Source organism: Lepisma saccharinum, chromosome 17 (assembly GCF_977018435.1).
Source record: "Lepisma saccharinum chromosome 17, izLepSacc3.1, whole genome shotgun sequence".
Classification (NCBI taxonomy): domain Eukaryota; kingdom Metazoa; phylum Arthropoda; class Insecta; order Zygentoma; family Lepismatidae; genus Lepisma; species Lepisma saccharinum.
Genome location: NC_139245.1, coordinates 4,841,521 through 4,866,743, shown reverse-complemented (window position 1 = coordinate 4,866,743; position 25,223 = coordinate 4,841,521). Strand labels below are relative to the sequence as shown.

At 37.4% G+C, this 25,223-nt stretch overlaps 4 protein-coding genes across 8 annotated transcripts in view; 1 reads left to right on the top strand and 3 right to left on the bottom strand.

Annotated features, from left to right (window-relative positions):
- Nucleotides 1-3,793, bottom strand: part of LOC146001480 (1-acyl-sn-glycerol-3-phosphate acyltransferase alpha-like) — a 38,070-nt gene extending 34,277 nt beyond the window's left edge. The window contains exon 1 of the mRNA XM_083138845.1: nucleotides 3,730-3,793. The gene's annotated coding sequence lies outside the window, so the exon portion shown is untranslated. The remainder of the gene's footprint in view (nucleotides 1-3,729) is intronic.
- LOC146001481 (1-acyl-sn-glycerol-3-phosphate acyltransferase alpha-like) overlaps nucleotides 1-24,553 on the top strand; it is a 122,394-nt gene extending 97,841 nt beyond the window's left edge. For all 5 annotated transcript variants that reach the window (XM_083138850.1, XM_083138846.1, XM_083138849.1 and 2 more), the window contains exons 2-6: nucleotides 15,143-15,310; nucleotides 19,775-19,911; nucleotides 21,852-22,033; nucleotides 22,558-22,729; nucleotides 23,984-24,553. In XM_083138850.1, the coding sequence (XP_082994976.1) occupies nucleotides 15,180-15,310; nucleotides 19,775-19,911; nucleotides 21,852-22,033; nucleotides 22,558-22,729; nucleotides 23,984-24,120 (759 nt within the window). In that variant the 5' untranslated portion in view covers nucleotides 15,143-15,179 and the 3' untranslated portion in view covers nucleotides 24,121-24,553. The remainder of the gene's footprint in view (nucleotides 1-15,142; nucleotides 15,311-19,774; nucleotides 19,912-21,851; nucleotides 22,034-22,557; nucleotides 22,730-23,983) is intronic.
- LOC146001773 (uncharacterized) lies at nucleotides 10,229-12,664 on the bottom strand. Its single transcript, XM_083139494.1, has one exon. The coding sequence runs from the start codon at nucleotides 12,662-12,664 to the stop codon at nucleotides 10,229-10,231; it is 2,436 nt and encodes an 811-aa protein (XP_082995620.1).
- Nucleotides 13,210-14,388, bottom strand: LOC146001772 (uncharacterized). The gene has a single exon (XM_083139492.1). The coding sequence runs from the start codon at nucleotides 14,386-14,388 to the stop codon at nucleotides 13,210-13,212; it is 1,179 nt and encodes a 392-aa protein (XP_082995618.1).
- Nucleotides 24,554-25,223: the final 670 nt, after the last annotated feature.

Here is a 25,223-nt window from a genome sequence, read left to right as displayed (position 1 = left end):
ATATCAGTTCGGTAAGCACTTTCTCCTGTAAAATTGAAGAAATACGTTTTGCGGATACGAAATATATATATATATATATAATTACACATATATTAATATATTATGTGTGTGTGTGACTCTTGATCTCATGTTGACAAAGTCACATACTCGTACAAGGGCCTACAGGGTTAGTCAAAAGTCCCTTAACACTCCCTATAAAGAGTAAAGGAATTACGCTTGGTATACATGATAGAAACAGGTTAGGCTTAGGGGAACCGCATTGGTATGTTCCAAGCGGACGTTCGCTATATTGGTGGCCGCCATTTTGAATTCAACTCAAGACTTCTAACTGAGATGGAGGTGATGTGCATAGGGGAGGACAAAGCTAATTAAAGCATACATACTGATTTCTTTCTGTTTGCGGGCGGGGCTGGGGGCAAAGTTAATTTTTTTTTAAAATTGGGACCTAATGCACTTGAGTAAAACTTTAAAAAATTGTAATATGTAATTACACAACATAATTATTTACATGTAACTTTTGTCTGAGAATTTGATTATCATATTCCGTTTCAACTTCTGCTTGACTTTTGTTGAAAGTTATAGATTGGGCTCTCTATAGGCGGGGGGGGGGGGGGGAACGAGAACTGGAGGAGCCCAGGCCCCCAGACCCCCTCGGTTAGCACATTGGGCTACGACGTCAGAGGTCTCGGGTTCGAATCCCGTCCTGGGCATGGATGTTTGTGTGTCCATTCATCAATTTCATCATGACATCACTCATCCACATCTTCGCAAGTTAGCCAAAAGTAGAACAAAAAGTGAAGTAAAAAAAAGCAAATCAATCAATCAACATGTATGCTAAGAAGTACAGTACATAAGAAAACTTTATTTTTCATATATTTATCCACGTATAAGTTTGTAAACAAACTGTCAAGCTCAGTTTTGAAGTTCTTTTATAAATCCTCAGAGTTTCTAGTGAGAAGAATGTGTCTGCATAACCTGACACAGTTTCTTGATGTCTGGTTGTGAACTTGAAACTTTCAAGAGGAGATTAGACTTCAAATTCAGTCTATTATAGATTTCGAACGAGTATTTTATCTCTTCCGAGCTGATCGCGTACCCCCCTTCAAGACGTTCACATACCCCTGGGTGTACGCGTACCACAGTATGAGAATCACTGCTCTAGATAGAACAGCTTCTATGTTCGAGAAATGCACAGCAAATTCAAAAGTTATGGTGAAGTTGGTTAGACCAATGTTGCTCTGTACCCTTCATACATTTCATGTCTAGTCAGTGTGAAGATGCGTAACTCGGCACCGCTTCTAACTTGACTCAATGAACACGTGCACGCTTAACTGGTCAACGTTGACGTCAGCGAGACCACAGACACACGATTGGGGTCCTTAATTTCTGCACTGGAATAACAGTGAGTAGAAGATACTACTACAGTAATTCAAAGATTATACATGCATAATTACAATACATACACATCAGAAGCGATTAAGATAATTTGACCTATGTAGGTGTACATGAGCATTCATAATTATTATAAGACATACATGTGAAACAATGAGTAATGATATTAACATTAAAAGGGACAAGTAATTTCTATTTTCTTCGTAGTATTATGTCTTACATTACTTAGTGTGTTCTAGTGATCAGCCTTTGCTAGCACAGAATCATCTCTCTTAGTTGGCTTGTGAAACGATTGTCATTTGTTACTGATTTTGTTTTGTCTGGCAGTGTATTCCATGCTTTCATGGCTGACACTGAGAAAAATGAGTTATACATTGTGATCGAATGGTGAGAAATATATTTCATTACGGTGTATTCTGTGTCCATGATTGGTATTGCGAGAACATATTTTTTTCCCTTAAGTACAGGTGTACTGGTTTATGTTGAATTTGAATACCGCGTTAGGTAATTTAGTAGCTTCCTTTGTCCATAGAATGCTATATTCTGTTAAGGTAAGTAGAATGTGATACCACAGATTAGTGATACCGTCTGATTATGTTAAGAATATATCTGATCAAGGGCGCCCGCAGGGAGGGGCCAGGGGGCACTCCTCGCATGAGATTTCTGGAAAAAGGAGTAATTCGAATGGTTGAATTTTAGCAATATTTTACAACAAAAAATATTGTTTTTTGTGACTTACAGCCTGTAAGTTACAGAAACTATTATTATTATTATTATTATTGAAGTAGGGTTGCATTTAAACTTTCAGTCTATCTAACTATAAAAAACAGCTTTTTGTCCTAAATGAATTAATATGCTAAGTACACAGTTATGCAAATATGTATGGATATGCAGAGTATGAAAATTATAAATGTATGTATTTTTTTTAAAAATATAAGTAATAATAATAATAATAATTATTATTATTATTATAAAGCAATAATAATAGCAGTACTACTACCACTATTACTACTAATAATAATAATAATAATAATAATAATAATAAAGGTTTCTTTGACTCCCCCCCTGAGAAAAAATCCTGCGGGCGCCTTTGTATGCATTTGGCGCATTTTGGATCTTCTTTTTAGTTTATTGGTGAGTTGGGATCCATACAAAGAGAGCGGGTGTGGTTGCAACACTTGTTTATTCTCGAGTATATTGGTGATTTAAACATGGCAGTACATAAACGAAATTCTACACTCAAGAAAGTATATATTTATACTTTAAAAATACACAATAACTGCTACCAGAGAAATTAAAGATTAAAAGTGATCTTGCAACTCACAACCTACCCTATTCGGATGTGGTTCAAGATGTGGTTTTGGCGTGAAATATTTTAAAAACTTGATTCGTAAACTTTGAGCCTTCACAAATTAGTAACGTTCCTATGCTACCGTTAATTGGTAAGTGAAGATTCACAACTTAACAAACTATTTGCAAAATAGGCCACTTGAGACATGCATGATTATTATTATTAACAAATCTGGAATAGTTTGTTTTATACTTAAGACTTAAATAAATATGTAATCAACATCCATTTGTGGTGATTTTGGTAAAACACTAACTTTCCGTCAAACGTCATTATTTCTTTAATGAAATGTAGGTTTCAAGACTCGAAATATTTGTCAATTATTTATTGTATGCGTTCTACATAAGCTGTAAGAAATCAAATCAATGGGGAAAAAATCTTCGTAAAAGTAACACGCTTATGTGCGTTGCAAATTGATAAATATAGTCAGTTCATGCCGCGTCCACTGTAAAGGCCGGTGTGATTACTTAGTTCTGTAAATAGCCGCAGTGTGGCAGTAGCTTCCTGCTTTAGTTCTCACGCCATCTCTCGAGTGAAATTGAAACTATTTCGAGTTCATTTTTCCTCGGACCTAACCAGAGAACTAATAAATGTCTTTGAAAACTCACTTGACTCGCCAAATTATTGATAGTAAGTGATGAGTCATCAAAATTCGACTTCGATTACGGAATTGAAGACTTGTCTATACAAAAGGCAAGAGATGAAATTTATATGAAAGGTAAGCTAAATGCTAGATGAAGGATAAGCTTAATTTTGTAATATAACAGATGTTTCCTATCAATGCTGTCCAGTAATCTAATCTCATTCATTTATATCAAGTTGTGCAATAGTTCAATTTTACATGAAGTATATATGCATGCGTGTTTAAAGGAATTTCTTTTCATGTCACTTCATTATCATCTCAAGTAATATTCTGCTGAGATCTTAACTCCTAAAAGTCAATAATAACATCAGCTGCAATTTTTAGTATAATTTCGGGAAGTACTTACTTTTAAACAGGCCCAGAACGCTTATCTTCACCAGCTTAAATGGGAACGCAGTTACACGTGACAATAAGACTCCACCGATGTTGCCAACCCAAAGTTGATTTTTTCACCGCATGCTGTGATGGAAAATGTCCCCATATTCCCCACGTGTATATTTTCCCCCCAATTCTCCTATTATACAGTGCGGTCGAAAAGTTCCCGCACTCAAAGTTTGAGAATTTTTTTGCTTATAATACATGGAACTTGTCAACGTAATGAATAAATACATTTGTTAAATGTATCTTGAAATGCACAAAATATAATTTGTAAACTCAATGTGAGTAATACTGCAATCTCTGAGGTCGGTAATACACTGACAATACGGCAAACCAGGGTATGTGGGCTCTGGGGTCCACCCAGCCTCAAACCAAATGGTACCCGGGGGGATGGGGGTAAAGGCGGACGCAGCGTGGTGCTGATCACATCACCTCCAAGATGGCCGACATCGACAATATGTGAGACCCACATACCCTAAATGTGCCTTCGTAGCATTATGCTATATTCACAGGGAACTTTACCTTTACCTGTATATATTGTATTCGTTTCTGTACCTCTGAGTACCTTTATTTTTTTACATACGCATATACGAACCCTCTATGCAAATGGCTGAGGGCCCCCTAAAGGCTTAATTGTTCCCGCCCCCCCCCCCCGCACTGCGGGGTTTTGCGGGTGGTAGATATTGAAATAACCATACACTGCCATTATACCTGGTGTTGGATCATCGGGAAATAGACTTCTCCATTTCTCCACACATCTTTCACATGACATACTCAAAACCTGCTTCCAAGATAGCAATTCGCTGTGCATGCGTAAAGTCTTTGCCCATAGAGACGCAGAGTAACGCGGCAACAGAATACAACTAACGCGTTTCCGGCGTCTCAGTGGGCGTTACACCATTTGATTTCAATAGAAGCAGACAACAGAAGTTATCTTACCGCGTTTCCCTGCGTCTCAGTGGGCGACGTCAGTGTTGCCAACTACTTTTCGACAATGTCCCTACAGACGTAGTCAAAATGTGCCTACAACTGACCAAATGTCCCTATGCCAAGTAAAGCGACTAAAAAAAACAACACCTCGTCCATAACGTGAGCAATGGCAGTCTCTGAAGTTGTGATACACGTTTCTTGTGAATATCACGACTTGAATGTTTTCACATCACACGCTTCACACCAGTGATGCCCAACCTACGGCCCGCTGGCCAGAGTCTGGGTTGCGTTCAGAAACATTACATCAGAAAGAAAACGGGAATGATGTAATTTCGCCATCTTTTTTACGTTTTCTAACCTACATTTTACAGAATCTGGTAATTATGTGAAATCTGTATTCAATATTTTCGCTCATAAACCCGTGTATTAGTTTCTGAATACAACCCTGATATTGAAGCTCGCACGAAACACATGGCATTGTTGAGCCATGCAAGGAAAACAAAGAAAGAGAGAAAATGAAACAATCAAGAAACTGCCAACCTTATGGTTGACCATTTCTTTCAGGCAGTTACTAGAGTGTGTTTTTGGGGCGGATAATTGTGAGGAAGATGGCTTCTGAGCGGAAAAAGCGGAAAGTGGATTCCGAGAGCAGAAACTTTCAGGAGAAATGGACAAGTTCGTACTTTTTTGTGCAGCAGCATGAAAAAGCGTTGCATATGTAAAGAAACTGTGGCGGTGCTTAAAGAACGCAACACCAAGAGACACTACGATACGAAGCATTAAAACAAGTACGATGATTACGTCGGATCATCCCGCGAAGAAAAAATTTTAAAGTTACGCAACGAAATTGTAGGACTGAAGAAACTCTTCAACTAAAGAAGGCAATAGAATGAAACAGCAGTGAGGGCAAGTTTTCGGGTGGCTCACATTTTGAGAAGAGAGGCCAAGCCATTTTCTGACGGCGAGACGATAAAAAAGTGTGTGCTAGCTATTGTGGAAGAAATGTGCCCGGAAAAGAAAAGTGTGGTTGAAACTGTTAGTATTTCTCGCATGACTGTTACGAGACGAGTTGAAGATTTGGGAAGCAACCTTATGTCACAACTGCAGAGCGCAGCTAAGACTTTTGAGGTATTTTCGATTGCCGCTGACGAGTCTACACATATCAGTGACACTGCCCAACTATTAGTATTTATTCGGGGTACAAACAGTGAATTTCAAATTACTGAAGAACTTGGTGCAATGCAAAGCATGCATGGCACCACCACTCCTGAAGATTTGTTTCGAGACGTGTCTGCGGTAATTAACAAACTTGGACTTCCTTGGAATAAATTGGTAGGTGTGACAACAGACGGTGCGCGAAGTATGATGGGACGTCACAACGGACTGGTTGCCAAAAAACGTCAAAAGGTCCTTGAATGCAACGGTTCACGACCTATCGAGCTGCATTGCATTATTCACCAGCAACATCTATGTGGCAAGGTTCTAAACTTAAAGCACTTATGCAGATTGTCATCGAAACTGTGAACTTTATCAAATCACACGCATTAAATCACAGGACTTTCAAGGAGTTTCTGAGTGACATTGAATCAGAACACGAATATGTCGTGTATCACAGTGAAGTCCGTTGGTTAAGTCGAGGAAAGGTGTTCAAACGCTTTTTCAATCTGAGGCATGAAATTGATATTTTCATGACAGAAAAATCAAACTAAGTGCCGGAGCTCAGCGATTCATCGTGGTTGTGGGATTTGGCGATTTTGTGCGACATCACGTGCCACTTGAATGAATACTATAACGTAAAGCTGCAAGGTAAAAGTAAATTGATCTCGATCGTATATGCAGACATCAAGGCTTTTGAAACAAAGCTACAATTATTCGTACAACAAAGTGATAAAAATCAATTTCTGCACTTTCCGACGTGCACAACATTGCTTCAGGAACAGCTGAAGCTGTTGCAAGACAACTTTAACGAACGATTTTCTGATTTTCGTGACCTGGGTGATGAAGTATGTCTTTTTCAAAATCCGTTTTCGGCAGATCCATCAACTGCATTAGCCACACTGCAACTAGAACTCATTGAACTGCAATGTCAGGCATCTCTACACGACAAGTTTCGCGAACAACAATCAACAGAGTTTTTTGCTCAACTCTCACCTGAAGATTTTCCAAACCTCAGGAAGCAAGTGCTGAAAATGGTTTGAGTGTTTGCTAGCACGTACGTATGTGAACAAAAACATTTTGTGTTAAAACGAGCGAAACCATTACTCCGAAATCGTATTACAGACGAACATCTTGATTCTGTGTTGCGGATTGGTGTGTCAAGTTTTGAACCAGACATTGAAAAGTTAGTTTCTGCAAAACAACCACAAACATCGCAGTAATAAATTGTAAGTACCAAAATACTATTTTAATTATTTGATTTTGGCTTCTTGCTATTTTTACACATATTAATTGTCTGTATGTGTGAAGGATTATCTTACGTTTGCGATATTAGCGTTTAAAAGCTGCAATTAAACGACGCCGTTCGATTTGTATGCTATTTATGTCAGAAGATGTTCTGGCCCACGAAGATCGTGCTAAATCTTAATGTGGCCCATGGGCAAAAGAAGGTTGGGCATCACTGCTTTACACGAAGCCTTAAAAGAATCGCCAGGTACAGGCGCCACCCACCCTTTGAACACGTCTTCAAGCCATGCGTCTCAGAACCGTTGCTTTCTTGATTGCTGTTTTTCTGTTTTATCGAGTTCACCACGAACTTGTCTTTTGTTTTTAGAGTAGAAGCTATTCTGCAACTTACAGCTGTGAACTTAAGAAGCTAGAAACAAACTGCAATCTGCAACTGCAATGCAAGATGTGTCAACGTTGCGATAATCATACACAAAGGGAAACTGAGCACGAAGAAAGTGCAACTGACCGATGAGTAAGCTTTGCACCTTTGCACAATAAAATGTTATTTTCCAAAATTGAAAAAAGTCCCTACGTTTTGCCTCATTTGGCAAAATCTGTCCATACGCGGGCAAAATATAGTTAAAAGTCCCTATGCTTAGGGACATGTCCCTACGTTTGGCATCACCGCGACGTGCTTTAAATCCATTGTTGACAATGTGTGATTGTAAGTCTCGCACCGAGGACTGTAACAGCGACACTGCTCCAAGGGGCGGTTGTATAAACATCACTAACTGGAGATCAGATTTGACCTACGATCCGGTAGTGAACTAAGTTCAAGCTTCTATCATGTTGTATAAAGCTAACTGTCCATCTTAGATCAAATTCTGATCTTGGGTCAAAGAAATACGTTTGGCAACGTGGCAAATCAAGACATGTCGCTAGTGTGCCTGTGATGTTGCCAATTGTCCAGCACTGAACAGAAAACATTTTAAAATCTGTTTCGGAAAATGCATGTATTTAATATTTGAATGAAGAATAAATCTGAGGTGCTGGATGTAGTAAATACTCGAACATGTTGCAAATTTAGTAACATCACGCAAATTAGATACTAAACGGGCATTTATTGCTTGTGCACGTTCCACGTGGATGATTTATCCTTGACAACGAAAGCAACTATCGGTTCTCGGTTGCAAAGGGGAGAAAATATGCTTGCATAAATATTTTTTTTTAAAAAAATATGTATTTCTTTTTAATGCTAAAAAGAGAGATAACAACTTTCTTATACTCGGATTTGGAGCAATTGTTCATGTAAGGAGATGTTCATTATATTTATTTTGTGATTACACGACATGTTACAGGTGGACCATTAGTTCCTGTAAGAAATATACGGAATTTTTCTTGCACTTGAATAGCCTACGTTGTGAAATGTAAAATGTGTTTGCGTTTTCCCGAATGGAAAGAAATATTGAAACAACAGTGGCGCTTGTTCTCTCGGATGTAAATTATGCACAAAACAAATAATATTCGAAATAAAATATGTGTAATTTATATATCGGGAGGAGAGAAAGCTTTACCAACTAAAATGCAACGTGCTCGGTTCATAAAGCAGTAGATATATACACTGCAACCAAAGTTGCATGATCTGTTCCATTCTGCGGACAACATTGAATTGCAATAACACTTGGCTAGATGCAGTAAAGCGAAATATACTCCCTCTTCATCCCAACATAAGTTTTTTAATGATATCATATCAACAAGAAAATGTAAGCTGGTCTATTTTCGGTTTGTATCAACACTCGATTGTTCTCCAGTTACTTTTCTCTGATCGTGCAATTAAACAATGTTACAATATGCTCTTGCAGTCATTTAAGGCAAATTTCAAGAAAAAAATACATGGTATTTCAAACAGTAAATAACAATGACACACGATATATGGAAAGAAAGAAAAATGGAAGAAATATTTATCATTGTTCACCTCGTGGTGCATGCTTCTTCTTTTATTATTATGGAAACGGGATTTTATGAATTGATTCTCCCATCTTGTCGCATACGTTCACTTCCAACACATTTTACAAGCAAATATTCGTTAGTACAGCCATGTTACAACAGCTGAACTACGGTCAATGTCTGCTGATCGGAGAAAAATCGCGGATCAACTTTGATCGCAGATCGCAGGGACTGAATCTCAGTTCAACTTTTATACAACACAAAATCAGAGTTCAGCGTGACTGCACATCAATTTTACTGGCTAATCGAGGATCAACTGTTTTATACAATCGGGCCTAAAAGATAACATAAACTCGTTCTTCAAGGTCATACCAATCCCTACTGGCAGGCTTGCCAACTCATCCAGATGAATGCCTTAGTTGTTTTCTTTTAAAGTATGAGTGCGGAGACTTTTCGAACACACTTTACCGAAATGTTCGTACTTGCACAATATCACTCCGCATAAAGATTTTAAATAGATTTAAAAGGTGTTGTGTTATACCAATAAGGGTGTTTATACAACTATTGGTGGCAACTCAAATGCATATTTTTTTTTAAGATGTACATATGATGATGAGGATCGTTTTCGAGTCATCATTCACATATTCAGCTGCAAGAGCGTGGAATGAACTTCCTCCTTCCATGACGTCCCTCACTAATCGCAAGAAGTTCAAAGACAAACTGAAAAATCTATTGTTAAATGAACAATATCTGCGTTCCAGCACTCACGAATAATAGCTCTCACTTCTGAACCAACTTCCTAAAAACAAGTATTTTCATTTTAATTTTGCTTGTTTGCTTTCTCCCTTACATGTTGCCAACCCTTGGAATATTAATTTGTATTTGTAATAACTATATCACACCAAGCACAATTGTGTCATAATTTGTGTATCCTGTTGGATCGAGAAATAAAAGACTCGCTGCTAATATCCTTTTGACTATATTCTCAAGAACATGTACAGAACACAGTAAAAAACAAGGAAAATCTTCATACTTTTTCTGCGCGGGATGACAGTACTATAACACAGCATAGAACAAGGAAAATACTGCACAGGCTATTGCCCGGAAAACAGAGTAAACAATATTGCCAGGTGCCAACTCACATAATATCTAACATCCTCCCACCTGAGTTGGCATATCAAACAATAATAGTTTCTTAGGTAATTTTATCTCTCTCTTAAAATACTTAGTAATATGTTTACACCTGCATGACATGCTTTCTTGTGCCAATACATTATCATCAATTTAACGACTGGATGTTGTGCTGGAAGAACTATGGGAAGCCTGAAATTTTCAGTATCTTCTCTGGCAATAATTTTGGTTTTCAAACGAATAATCTTGTCCTTGCCCTCATATGTGCACAAAGAGGAAAGGGATTTGTCATCATTTCCTCGGAATGCTTCTTGTTGTATTAGTCTTAATACTGCATTTTCTGCTTCCTGAAGTTCGCGAACACCAAGATCTCCAGATCTATGATTCTTCGAATTTCTACTATTATACAAAAATATTTTGATCCATCCAATGAGTCTAATCACTTGGTTATAGTTAGAGAAATATCTGTAATACCATCTAGACTCAGCATCTTGAGCTTTCATACTAAGCATCGTTGATGAAGGTAGCACGTTCCTTCTTTCTCTGTCAACTTCCTCCTTGTTGATAAGAAACTCCATCGGTGGCCACTCACATGGATCTCCTTTCAACCAATGAGGTCCCTCCCACCATAAGGATCTCAACAACTGCCTTGCATCACAACCTCTTGAAGGAAAATCAGCTGGATTCATTTCACTGGGTACATATTTCCATGCACTGGGATCAGACAGTTTTCTAATTTCTTTAACTCTGTTCCCAACAAATACTCCCCAAACTCCTTCTCGTCGAATCCAAGTCAGCACCGTAGAAGAATCAGTCCAAAAGATAATGGAGTTATCTTTTAAATTCAAATGTTCTCGAATCCTGGTTGGTAGCCTTGCTCCCACCATTGCGGCAAGCAATTCTAGCCGAGGAATTGTACTATTCTTTGGAGCCACTCGTGCCTTTGCCTCAATCAATTGTACGCTAACACCTCTCCTTGTGTCAACCCTCATGAAAACTGCTGATGCATATGCCACTTTGCTAGCATCACAGAACACGTGAATGCTCATAGAGTTAAGTTCATTGGATTCATAATCCCAGCTCATGAAACTTCTGGGTATCCTTACCTCTTTTAGCATCGGTAATTCTCGTACCCAGTTTAAAAACTGTGTTCTTATTTCTTCACTAACTTGCTCATCCCATCCGAGCCCCTCTGCCCAAGTCTGCTGAAGTAACAATTTTGGTAGAAGAGTCACGGGACAAGTAAAACCTATAGGATCAAATATACGGTGTGCTACAGATAATATCACACGTTTCGAAACTGTCTTGGGCTCAACATCTTCAATGTCCAAATTAACTGTAAATGTATCAGCTTGAGGATTCCAACTGAGTCCTAACACTGAAGTAGGGCTAATGTCCTCATCAACCATTTGAGGGACTGAATACTCCCACCCTCTAAGGTCAAAACCTGCTTCAGCCATAACTGCACGTGATTCTCTTATAAATTTATGGAGATTTTTGTGATTGTCTACACTGGTGGCACAATTGCCCACATAAAAGGAACCTCGTAATTTTAAAATAGTATCTTCTGTATAAGCTAAGTCTTCCTTCCCGAAATGACAACTCTGCAATGCTTGATCCAAATGATGTTCAATAACAGCACCCAACAGAAATGGACTGCTCGTAACACCAAACACTACACGAGTATGTCTGAATTCTTGAACCGTTCCAGTATTAATATCGTGCCACCAGAGAAATCTCAGGTAGTCTCTATCTTCAGGGTGTACAGCAATTTGTAAAAAAGCTCGTTTAATATCTGCTATAACTCCAATTTTTCCTTTCCGAAAATGTAGTAAAATATCAGCAATAAGAGCAATCAAGTTGGGTCCAGGTTCTAAACATTGGTTCAAAGACGGGTGTCCTTTTACTTTAGCAGAAGCATCAAACACTGGTCTAATTTTTGTCGTGTTACTGCTCTCTTTCACTACATGTCGATGGGGTAAGTAATGGCCAAAATTCTCTGTTTCATCCTCTGGAACCACCTCAATGACTCCCTCGGACAACCATTCTTGTAGCACTTCATCGTAACTCTGCAACAGATGTTCTTGTTTCAACTTCTGTGTAGTTGACCAAAGTCGTTTCTCTGCTAGTTCTTTATTGGTGGGGAGAGGCGAACAATCTTCCTTCCATGGTAACTGTACTTCATATCTTCCTTCAGCATTGAATGTCAGTGTCTGCAAAAATTGTTCTTTGACAGCCTGTGTGTGTTCTTCCGCAGACTTCTTGGCAATGGGATCCTTGATTCCTATGGTATCCAGTTCCCACAGATCAGCTACGGCTTCACCAACATATAAATTCGATACCAACAAAGCTGTATCTGATTTTCTGTTTTCACCTGGAACTTTACCCATAAGTGTCCATCCCAGCTGAGTTTCCACAGCCACTAAACCACACTTTAATTTCACAACATGGCCAGTCAGTAATTTACCACAAACATCCGCACCAATAAGAATTTCAACTGGACCTTTCATCTTACCAGTATCTGTTAACCTTATTTGACTTTTGTTCAGCTCATTTAACCAAACACCTGGTGTTACATAAGGAATCTCACCACATATTGTATCTTGATCAAGAACATCAAATGTGCACGAATATTCTCTCTCAATGCTACATACCTTAACGTTATAAACATTATGATTACAAGGACTAGACATGGTACCACCAAATAGCGAATGTATCAAACTTTGTTTGCCAATGGAGTTATAACCCATACCTGTTACAAGAGATTTGCATATATACGATTTTTGTGAACCTGTGTCAATAAGAACTCTCACATTCCTGCTCCTATTGTAGTTACCTTTCAAATCTACTACCAATGTCTGCATGAATACATGCGGATTTTCAAGTTGGTTTATCAGTGTATTGTTTACCTCAGCATTTGATTCTTTGCCTTCAGAATAATGGTCAGAATCATTATCTTTGTCTGAAATATTAGGACACATCAATACAACATGCTTTTTCTTGCAAACAATACATTTCAAATTGGCCTTGCACTTCTTCGAAAAATGACCAAATTTTAACATGCAAAACAATACTTTTTATCTTTTAGAACCTTCTGTCTTTCAGAGAGAGACATTTTCTGGGCTTTAAAGCAATCATATGAACTGTGCTTACCACCACAGAACACACAACTTTTCTCCCTACCACCACTGACACTCAACAAATCTGTCGCACTGGGGATAATAGGCTGACGCGGTGGAGAACACCTTTTCTTCCGAACTTTCACTGCTGCACCATCCAATTCAAACCCAGCTGCTGCAAGGTTGATTCGTTCTTCTCCTTCCACTTCAGCTCGCAGGAATGACATCAAGGACTGCAGTCTTCCGGTCGGTGTTGTCTCATTATTTTCCTCAGCTGCAGACAATGTTCTTCTCTGCCACACACGCATCAAATCCTCAGGGAGACTGGACTCCACCAATGGAAACAGCATTGCTGCATATTTGTCGCTGGTAACACCCATCGATTCTAATGCTCTAAGTTGGGACTCCAGTGTGTCATACAAAGTGCTCAAACAAATTTTTTCTTGACGGTTCAACACCTTTTGTAACACCAATTTTAGCAGTTCACGCACGTACACTTCCACGAGCATATCATCGCGACCAAAACGTGATTTCATGGACTGCACAACTTTCGGGTAATTTTCTTTTGTTGGTGGAAAACTGTTCACAAGCTGGCGTGCACGAGAACCTTCAATTGTCGCTTGTATCAAATACTGAAACTTGTCCTCTGCAGGAATTGTATCATCTTCATCGATCTTCTTGAATTGTCCCCAAAAATGTAACCACTCTTTCAAGTCCCCTCCAAACTTCTTCAGTTCGATTTTAGGTAACTTGAATCTTCGATTCTTTACTTCCGAAAACGACTCGCCTTGACAGCAGTTTCCTTCCGACAACTTCAAAAAGTTCGACACTTCAATACGTCGCTTGTTGAACAAACACTGATAATCATCCGACACTGACTGTTCTTTCCCTAACTCATTTTCACTAGCACCCGATTCCAACATCAAATCAAAAACAGATATGTCAGCCGCATGCAGATCACTTGCCTTATTTTCAAGCAACTGGATATTTGCATGAATAACATTCCTGTCCGGAGTTTGCATCGCTAACTCATTTGCAATCTTCTCCGAAACACGTGTAAAAGCTGACCTAGCCACTGCACGGCTTTTCTTGAGACGATCAATGTCCGTTGACATTTTTCGGATATTTGCACTTACTTCTTCTCCGGTCCAACACAGAAAGAAAGACAGGTCCTGTCACGGTCGCCAATAAATGTTGGATCCAGAAATAAAAGACTCGCTGCTAATATCCTTTTGACTATATTCTCAAGAACATATACAGAACACAGTAAAAAACAAGGAAAATCTTCATACTTTTTCTGCGCGGGATGACAGTACTATAACACAGCATAGAACAAGGAAAATACTGCACAGGCTATTGCCCGGAAAACAGAGTAAACAATATTGCCAGGTGCCAACTCACATAATATCTAACATATCCTTTGTGTATTTATTTTCAATCTTTTTTCTTTCCTTAGTGTGTAGACGAGCCTTTCTTCTCAATTTTGTATTTGTTCCTTTTGTGTCTTCTTTATGTTTCTATCTTTCTTCTTTGTTTGTTATTGTACAAACATTTAGTATGTAGAATGTATTTAGTATGTATATGTATCCATCGGGGATAGGTGGTAGAACAGCCGCAGGCTGAACCTTGCCCTTTCATAAAGGAAAACTGAATTGAATTGATATACAGAAAAGAACAAGTGCATACTTTTTCACCTGGTTAGTTTGGAAATTATTTCTAGCCGAGTGTAAGTTATCGAAAGCTGAATCAACGGGCAACTGAGTAGTCATCTGATGTCTGTTTACATTGCAATTACATTATTCACTTAAAAGTATTCATTTACTCGATTTTTGGAGTATTTAACATTGAAAATCTCTTATTTCATTCCAGGAAATAAATTTTAGAAGCCAACCCTTCCCATGTCGTAATGGGGTTGATCAACGCGAGGGTGAGCTACATACTTTCTTTCATTCTATTCGCAATAGCCTACTTCATCATCATCCCTCTTCTGGCAATACCCTATGAGCTTCTAAGGAGAGGAAGGAAAGGTCCTTCAAGGTTAGTGTAAACTTAATGTTTCCTTTGTTGCAGGGCGATATGTGAAACTGCACACATAAATAAACGCATCAAACTATTTGATTTGTACTCATTATATTGTTAATCAGTAGTTTATTTTCATTATTATTAGGAATATTGTTTTTTTATTAAAGATATAACAATCTTTATTGAATGGAATACAGAAGGTTGTTCGCTTTATATTCGACCATTTTCGAGATTCGGTGCTGCCACCTGGCGTATCATGCTGGAACTATGGGTCTGCTGGCGGGAGCAGTGTTGTGTCTGACCTTGTAGGTGAGTGAGTGTTGGTAGTGAATGTTATCAAATGGCGCCGAAAATCAACCGGTATTGGGAGGGTTACGTAATGGCCCTTTCCATGCTAAGTTTTCATACGTACGCCTTGTGAAAAAAATGTCGGGAGAATGGGTTAACACTCGGGGTGACTACTGATTCATTCCATATGAAATAAACACAGCCCACAACCTGACATCTCCGAGTTTTATGAAATTTGGGGAGTTGAAACTATGAATGAAACTTAGTAACTATGAAAATGTCTAGTTTCGTGCGTCTTGTAATTGTTAAATTATTCAAGGTCAAAGTTAGCATAAATTGCCCTTTTTGAGCCCGCTTAGTTATACTCTATGTGCTGTAACTCCGCCCCTATTTCGCCTAGGAACCTCAAATAAAGCTTATTGTACAGGGAATTGATCAAGCTTTCCAGTGATATTTAACAAACCTACCTTTGGATAAAAATATAATTTTGTCACGTGACCTTGACCTTTGACCTTAAATATCTCAAAACATGTCATCACCAAAAACCGTGAAAAAAAATGTAGTTGGTCCTTCATATCATACTCTAAAACATATGAAAAAATCATTCTGGGACTGCAATTGGATCAGAAGATACAAAATAATACGTGTAACTATGTGACTGATAAAAGCTCCATTATATGAAATATGACGAGTCAAATGTCCCTTAATACCCCCTACAAAATGTAAAGGAGTTATCCTGGGTATAATTGGTCATTAAAGAAATAGGTTAGGCACAGGGAGATCTCTAGCTGTGTGTGTCAAGCGCAGATCCGTCATATTGTTGACCGCCATATTGAATTCAACGCAAAAATTTCAAAGGAAAGGGGGTGATGTCATATATCAAATGAGGCTAGAATTTCACGAGAAATGAAGTAACGAAAGTTTTTCCAACGTATCTTTAGCCAGCAAAAAGTTATACACATATCTTTAACTTACGATATATTCACATTATAATGTTGTCAATGTTCCTGTGAGCACACTCGTTGACGTCTATTACACTCACATTGAACATTTGGCAATGTAGCATGTGCAACAACATCGCAAGCAGCAACTATTCCTTCTCTCAGATGGTCAATATCACGGACTTTTAGTTAGTGCATGCACCATTCTCTTCAAACGTTTCTGAAGGTAAAGGTCCTCCTAAGATCTGGGCAATGTGCAGGCCTTTTAATAGATCCCTGTCTGCCCATCAATCTACCTCGAACTTTACCATGAAGAAATTGCCACAATGTCCACATAGTGTGGTCACACTCTGTCCTGTTTGAAAACTCTGGAAAAGTGCCATATCCCGTAAGCAAGGAGGAAAAAACCTGCTCACTTAACAAATCTAAGAAGCCCTCACCATTTAAGGTTCCGTTGTTGAATATGGACCAACCATTCCAGTTCTCCATACACTATACCACATCATTAGCTTATCAGCAACAACCATTCAGCTGGGCAAATCACTGGTATTGCATATTATTTTTATTAACTTCACCGTGAACATAAAAATTAGCCTCGTCACTGAAGAATTTTTCATTCCAAAGGAAGTGTCACGTAATGTTTTGAGATACTTTTCCCAATATTCTTCACTATTCAACTATTTGGTGAATGTCGCTGATTAAAATCATATGGAATGATGCGTATACTTCTTTCTCTCCCGAGATGTCAGCGTCATCTCGATGAGTTCCTAACACGTTAGGAGCATTCCAATGCTTTGTTTTTAACACCTCGACAAGGAGAAAATGGTTACAAGCATGCAGTAATAACTTTTTGCTGTTTAAATATATGTTGGATAAACCTTCGTCACTTCATTTCTCGGGAAATTCTAGCCTGATTTGATATATCACATCACCCCCTTTCCTTTGAAATTTTTGCGTTGAATTCAATATGGCGGTCAACAATATGCCGGATCTGCGCTTGACACACACGGCTAGGGATATCTCCCTGTGCCTAACCTATTTCTTTCATGACCAATTATACCCAGGATAACTCCTTCACATTTTGTAGGGGATGTTAAGGGACATTTGACTCTTCATAGTTCATGTAATGGGGCTTTTATCAGTCACATAGTATTTTGTATCTTCTGATCCCATTGCAGTCCCAAAATGATTTTTTGATATGTTTTAGAGTATGGTATGAGGGACCAAATATATTTTTTTCACGATTTTTGGTGATGACATGTTTTGAGATATTCAAGGTCAAAGGTCAAGGTCACGTGACAAAATTATATTTTTATCCAATGGTAGGCTTGATATATATAACTGGAAAGCTTGTTCAAATTCCTGTACAATAAGCTTTATTTGAGCTTCCTAGGCGAAATACGGTCGGAGTTACAGCACATTTAGTATAGCTAAGCGGGCTCAAAAAGGGCAATTTATGCTAACTTTGACCTTGAATAATTTAACAATTACAAGACGCACGAAACTAAACATTTTCATAGTTACTAAGTTCCATTCATAGTTTCAACTCCCAAATTTCATGAAAATCGGAGATGGTCAGGTTCGAAATTGCTAATATCTGCGTTCATTTGGCATGGAATGACTCTACTGCGAAAGCTATTGTGGCCCGTTCACACAACAGGTTCTCCTTGCGAAACATTCACCCACGAAAACCACCAGGAGAAGGGCTGCAAGCAAAGTGTCACTGCTGGTGGTCACATGTCGAGATGCATTTCTTTAATGCATCAATTGATGTGTTTTTGATGTACTTTCCTGAATCTTTCTCGAAAAACATTTTGCGTGAGGTACAGACTATTTATGCATTTCTTTTCAACTGATTAATTTATGCATTTCTTTTCAACTGGTGCATTTTCTTTTCAACTGATGCATTTACTTTTCAACTGATGCATTTCTTTTCAACTAATGCATTTACTTTTCAGTGAGTGGACGCAACACAAGAACAGCTTTTTTCCCTCATAATAAGTGTTATTTGAAACTCAACAAGATATATTTTTAAAGTATAAGTGTCATTATGCTGAACAAGATCTAGTTTTACAGCATAAGCATAATCTTAAACTGAAGAAGATCTATTTTTATAGCATAATTTCTATTTGATACCGCACAATATACGCATATATTCTACAGCATAAGTGCCACTTTGAATTGTACAATAACTCTTTTACAACATGAGTGTCATTTCAAACCGAATAAGAACACACGAAATGTATTTTACAAAACAAGAGTCATTTTAAACTAAAGAACGCAGCATAGATGTCACTTTAAACTGGTCAGGAAAAAAAATAACTGGTGATAATAACAAGCAACATGACAAATGAGGCAGCAAAAATTTATTAAAATACTGAGAACACAAAGTATAGAAGTTACACTAAATTCAGAGTTTTGGCTCAAGTGAGTCAAAACACGTGCATAACTTGAACAATTCCTCATTAACACAATACTGTATGGACTGTTAGTGTTGTTCAAGGTGATTAGAAATTTTATTTATACTTTGGAATTAAATATTCTTGCGCATTTCGATAGCATTGAAATAAATTAGCATCATCTAGTGCGAAATTATGTCTCATGTCCTTATCTTTGCTGCACCTTCCACGTAAGCAAATCAAATTGGCAAAGTTAAGACAAAGAATTACATGGCAACTAATGGTTAGGGACACATTGGAAAATACAATGTATGCAATTCGTGGCTCGACAGTGATAAAGGTAATTCTGTTATGCGATATATTTGCCTTCAAACTTGTTAAGTGTGAACAGTCAGCTATATAAAAAGCGTTGCCAGTTGACTCAGGTCGGGCGTCACTCACCCCCGCGAGCCCATTGGGGGCGTTTTTTATTTTTTTAGCAGCAGCAGCAGCATTGAAGGTATTTTATCAGCACTTTTTTTGTACCTTTTGGAAACCTTTTCCAGAACCTTTTTCTCCCTTTCCCGACCATAATTTTGCGCCTTAAAATGCTTTCCCTACTTATGACTGTCCAGTCACGGACATTTTTGTGTTCTAGCAATCTCTATGACTTTGAATAGGATCTTTTCTTGCCAGAACTGTCCGTGGCTGTACAATCGTTATCTGCATTTTCCTCTCTGTATGTTTTCCTCTTCTCAGTATAATGCCATCTTTACAGTGTGTAAGTTGATCAGTGTTTAGGCCATTTCTACTTTTGTTGACAGTTGCATACAATTCCATTAATGAATTTGTGTTCCATCTTTATTTAACAGGCTGTACGAGAGTCTGTGCTTCATTTTGACCAGACTGCTTGGGATTGACCTCCAAGTCAGAGGAACTGAGAATGTACGTTTGTCTGAGGGACCAGCGGTGATTGTACTCAACCATCAGACCTCATTGGATGCTCTAAGTAAGGAGTGGACGTTGCATATACACTATACTCTGTCCCAGGTATCTCTGGAGGAAGGCCGCGCATACCGGAAGAGAAAGGGGGGTCGAGTGGGCAGAGGGGTACACGGGAAGGCTGGTAACTCCAGTATCTTCCCCCCTCCACGCAATCCCGTCGACTCACGTGTTTGTTGGTGGAGCCGTCTCGCGTCACTACAGACTCGTTTTCATTCGCTTGCTCTATAGATAGCTGGGACAGAGCATGAGTATATTAAATGGTTAATTTTTTTTTTAGAAAAAGTTATGTAATAACTAAGGCTATGATTTTTATGACCTAAAATTTTACAAAATATGCACTATAATTTGAAAAATATGCCCTTATAACTGGACTGTTTCAAACATGAATATCTAAATGCTGAGATATTTTCACATACGTACTATCTTTAGTTCACTTGATGGGTTCTGAGTTGCAATGCACAATGAAGACTTTTTTTAAATTTTCAAATAAAAATGAAAAAGATTTTGCTACAGTCCAAGGGAAAAAAAAATCTCTCGAGTAAAAATGGGAATAAGAACAAATCCACTTCGAAAATGACTGTATATTTCTTGAAAATGCAAAAATATGCTGAATATGACCGAAAATCCATCAAAATATGCTCTATCACGCAGAAATGGCCAAATATGCCAAAATATGCCCTTAAAAGGCACCTTAACTTTATTACTTTCTTCATAATATGAATTTCTATATGTTTGGGGAACACATAACCCTTAACCAAAATATATGCCAAGCCATAAAAATCCTATCCCTAGTAATAACAAATTGGTATTGTGTATATATTTTATGCATTTTGTGCAAAAACGAACGTCTTGTTGGGAAAAGTACTTTTCAAGAGTAACCCGTTTCCGCTTGTCATGAAATGGCTACAGGGAGAAGGGTGATGAGTCTATCCATGGTTGTACATTTAATCACCCACTGTGCAAGAGGATGGCGCATGTGAGGGGATGTGTCACGTTTGTGGTATCGACGTGTAATACAACTAAGTTAAAGCTATACTGTATCCCTGGCATCTCTGGAGCGAGGCCGCTCATAACGGTACAGAAGGGGAGAAAGCGAGCGGGCGGAGTGAAGCAGTACACGCCGCTGCAAAGACTGGTAATTGTAGTCGTTTTCTCCCCCTCTACGCAATTCCGTTCCCTCGCACTTGTTCATTGGTCGAGCCTTCTGGGGTCACTACTTACGCAGAGCTTTGCTTTCGTTGCTTCGCTCCATAGCTTCCCGGGACAGAGTATACCTATCTACACAACTACTGACGTACATAATATGCCTATCTATCTTGTATCATCTGTCTCCTCATCGTCGTGTACACAGTTTCAAGAATAGTTAGCAAAGAGAACTAAATATACGTTTACACTTCAAAACCATATCGTATGTAGATTAATTGCTTAAAAAAAATATTGAGGTTCCAAATCCAAGTAGCCAAAGTATATATATTACATTTATATTTTGAAAGACAATACTCAGAATAATATTTGGACCAGAAAGGAATTGTTTATGCTAAGAGACGTAACTAAATTTGACAAGCCTAACCTAATAACGAAAGCATTTAGCCTGACGTCAGAAGACGAAGGGCGGGGCTAGACTAAAAGGTTGTTTGAGTCTTGTCCGATAAGTGAGAGCCAATTTGCCTACTATTAACGTCTACCATTGGGTTTACAAATAAAGAAATATTTGTTTGGAATTAATAAAAAAGCGCTGCTGATTTATTTAAATGACAAAGAAAATGATTCTTCACTAGCATCAAGTGATTCTGTGCATACTCGTATTTACCAAAATTAATAAAAGCTACCATGAATTTTTATTTATGATTCTAAAATCTATACCAAATTTCGTAATTGAAACAAACTATTTATGTGTGTACAGTACAATAGCGTATTAATAATAATGTTCTGCTCTTTTTGTAGTGATATCCGCCAGTTGCAGCCCAGTCTTGCCTGCAGTCACTGTGATGAAGGAGGAAGTCATTTACGTAGGTTTTGGCGGTATTTACTTGTGGTTGACGGGCTGCATCTTCATCAAAAGAAAAGCTTCTCCCAAAGAACGGGAGCTGTTCAACCAGCAAGCAGACGAGCGCTTAAAAGACAAGGTAGGCACCCTGAGGTTAAAATAGTCCCTTTGCTGAAAATTATTCCCATACCCTACTCAATACCCAAATATCGATGAAATGGGAATGGACGTCCGCGGTATTTTTCTAGAGAGGGTCAAGCAATGATATTTTTCCAGTGAGGGGGTTAAGTGGTAGAGCAGCCACAGGCTGAACTTCGCCCATGAATAAAGAAATTCTAATTCTAATTCTAAAGGAGGCATATTTTTCCCCATAATAGTGATGTCCCTTCAAAAAACACTATTTCAATCTGAGATTATCATGCTTCTTCAACGAATTTATTAAAAAATTTTTGCTCTTTTTTTTTACTTTAATTATAATACTTCAAATGTAAAGCATACAATTTAACATTGGACATTAATGAAATCTAAACATTAAAACTTACAAGATATATTTATATTATTGAAAAAAAAATCTAAATTGTATATTTGAGATTATTTGTAAGCTTACACTTTCCTGTAAGATCTGTATGTATTATTAAACAATTACTTTTTTTACTTACACAGTGTAATGTCGTGGTCTTCGTAGAGGGAACGAGAGGTGGTTACCTGCGATCTGAATTCCTGCCTTTTAAGAAAGGAGCCTTCCTCACTGCCATTAGAAATCAAGTTCCTATTTTACCATGCGTTATTTCACCATATTCATTTATTAGGAATGGCGAATGGTACAAAGATTCAGGTAATTTGATTCAAATTCTATGGGATTCGAAATTAGGAAATTATTAAAGTATTCAAAGTGGACTGTTGAATTGACAATGAGCTGCTGATACAACTTAGATTATGTTGTTTGATATCTGCAATTCATTGCACTCAGTGTTCATGCTAATGCATCTAAAATTTACCAAATCAGCCGTTACTGAACCAAATGGGCAATTCCATTGTGAGGGGTGAGACATTCAGAAAAAAATATATTATTTTAAAATTATTTTCGTAGCACCTTTAAATATGTAACTATCAATTCATTTAATTTCATTTTCCTTCATGAAACTTATTAAATTTAAGAATATTCTCTCCCCAGTCTCCATTTTCAGTTACATAAAATATTTATTTTTAATTGTGAAGGGTGTTACACATCTGAGACTTGATTTGAAGACCTTCCTCAGTCTTTCACAAACTCTGTAAAAATGTATTTTTTTCCAAAGGGGGCAAAGGACCCATATTTTTTCCCCCATAATAGTGATACCCTTCAAAAACAATGCTTCAGTCTGAAATTATCATGTTTTTTCAACGCACTTATAATACTTAACATTAATTACTGTGACTGAAATGAAATTATGTGAAACTATATACTGTTTTGGTGGTCATTAATTTTTCCAGGGTGGGGGCTTACCCGCCCCGTTGCCCCTCCCGTCCGGACGTCCATGGCTGTGAAGTACATGGGTTTACTGAAGAAAAAAAATCACGAAGCAAACTTCACTCGACATTTAGATGTTTCTAGTTTATAAAAAAATATTACTACATTCTTATTCATGAACCTTTTTTGCGTATGGCGGGCGTGACACCCTGCACATTATTTACTTTGTAGGATTATGGAAGAATGCAAAGGCTATTAAAATTATCATAAATAGATTCTTCAAACTATGATTTGTTTCAGAAATGAAGTAGAATACTTCAGAGCTTAAGATATAGAAACAATAAATGAGGCAATTAGAACGAAATTAGAATTCACTTCTACTATAAAAAGTAATACGTTTGAAACAATATATTAATTAAAAGCGATGAAACTATTGTTTGTGTTAACAATTCCAAATTCTCATTGTTTTCCCTTTAATTTCATACATAATTAGTTTGAATACAACTAAAATTTAACTTATTTTTCCACTTTCACATGGAATGGCTCAAATATAGGTTGTAAATTCAAGTAAAAATTTAATTTAATTATCTAATATGAATATACTAAATAAGCATTATACTATAATTTCCCTTCTTACAGGAAAACTTGTAATGGAATTCCTTCCACGTGTTCCAACAGAAGGATTGAAACCAGATGATGTAGATCAACTTATTAGCACAACGAAAACTGCTATGGAGAAGTGTTACAGTGGCCACGTAGAAGAACTGTGCAATTAACAATATTTGTGACAAAGAGTATTAATATTATGTGCATTTTATACAGAAGAAACGTTAGTCCAAATATTTTTTATCCATTATGCTTCTAGCATAATATAAAGTGTAGGAAATGAGTTCAACATACTTACCACCACTTCATAGACGACACATATATTAGTACAATCTTCATGCAACATATTTGCAGCGCAACCAGTGGTCGTATTTGGTCGGTATGAACCGGTATGGCATACCGGTAGTAAATTAAGATTCCGAAAAGCATATCGGCAGTCACTGGCGTACACAGGATTTTATTTCGGGAGGGGCTGGAATTGTATTAGTGGACAGTACATAGCTGCTTTCCAGGCACGATTCTAGAAATATTTTTCGGGGGAGGCGACCAAGTGTCTCAATAATAATAATAATAATAATAATAATAATAATAATAATAATAATAATAATATAATATATAATAATAATAATAATAAATGTTTAAATCAATAATTATATTCAATTCAATTAAAATAATGTTAATTGAAATATGTAAATTACTATTGTGTTGTTATTATTACATGATTAAGTAAAAAGACGATATAAAAATAAACACGTATTCATTATCTAGCTTACGTGTAGTTAAGATCGCAAAAATTTCCATAAAGACAACTGTCCTGGCAAGGAAATTATTGTCAAAAAGATAAGGAATTGAATATTTATTGAATACCAAAAAAGAAAGGATATTAGATCTAATTGACGAAAAGTAAAGTGCCTGATTAAGACTTTATGCATATTATTATAAGCAGTAGTATGCATAAATCTTTGGTAGTGCCCTTCAAGCCGTATGATCCCAATATAATCCTTTCCTTCCAATAAATTCGACGTAAATATACAACAAATACTAAATAAGTATATTTCGATTATTTAATTTCAGTACCTGGTAAGTCTTTCGGGGGGGGGGGTCTGGACCTCCCTAAATACGTCCTTACTACTTTCTATTAGGCGGAATACACAATAGGATATTTTGTGTATTTATAACTTTCCATTCTCCAAAATAAAAATCGGGGGTCATTTCAAGGGGGGCTTGCATTTACCACTGTAGTTTTTCCTAAGTTTTTATTAAAAAAAGTTGA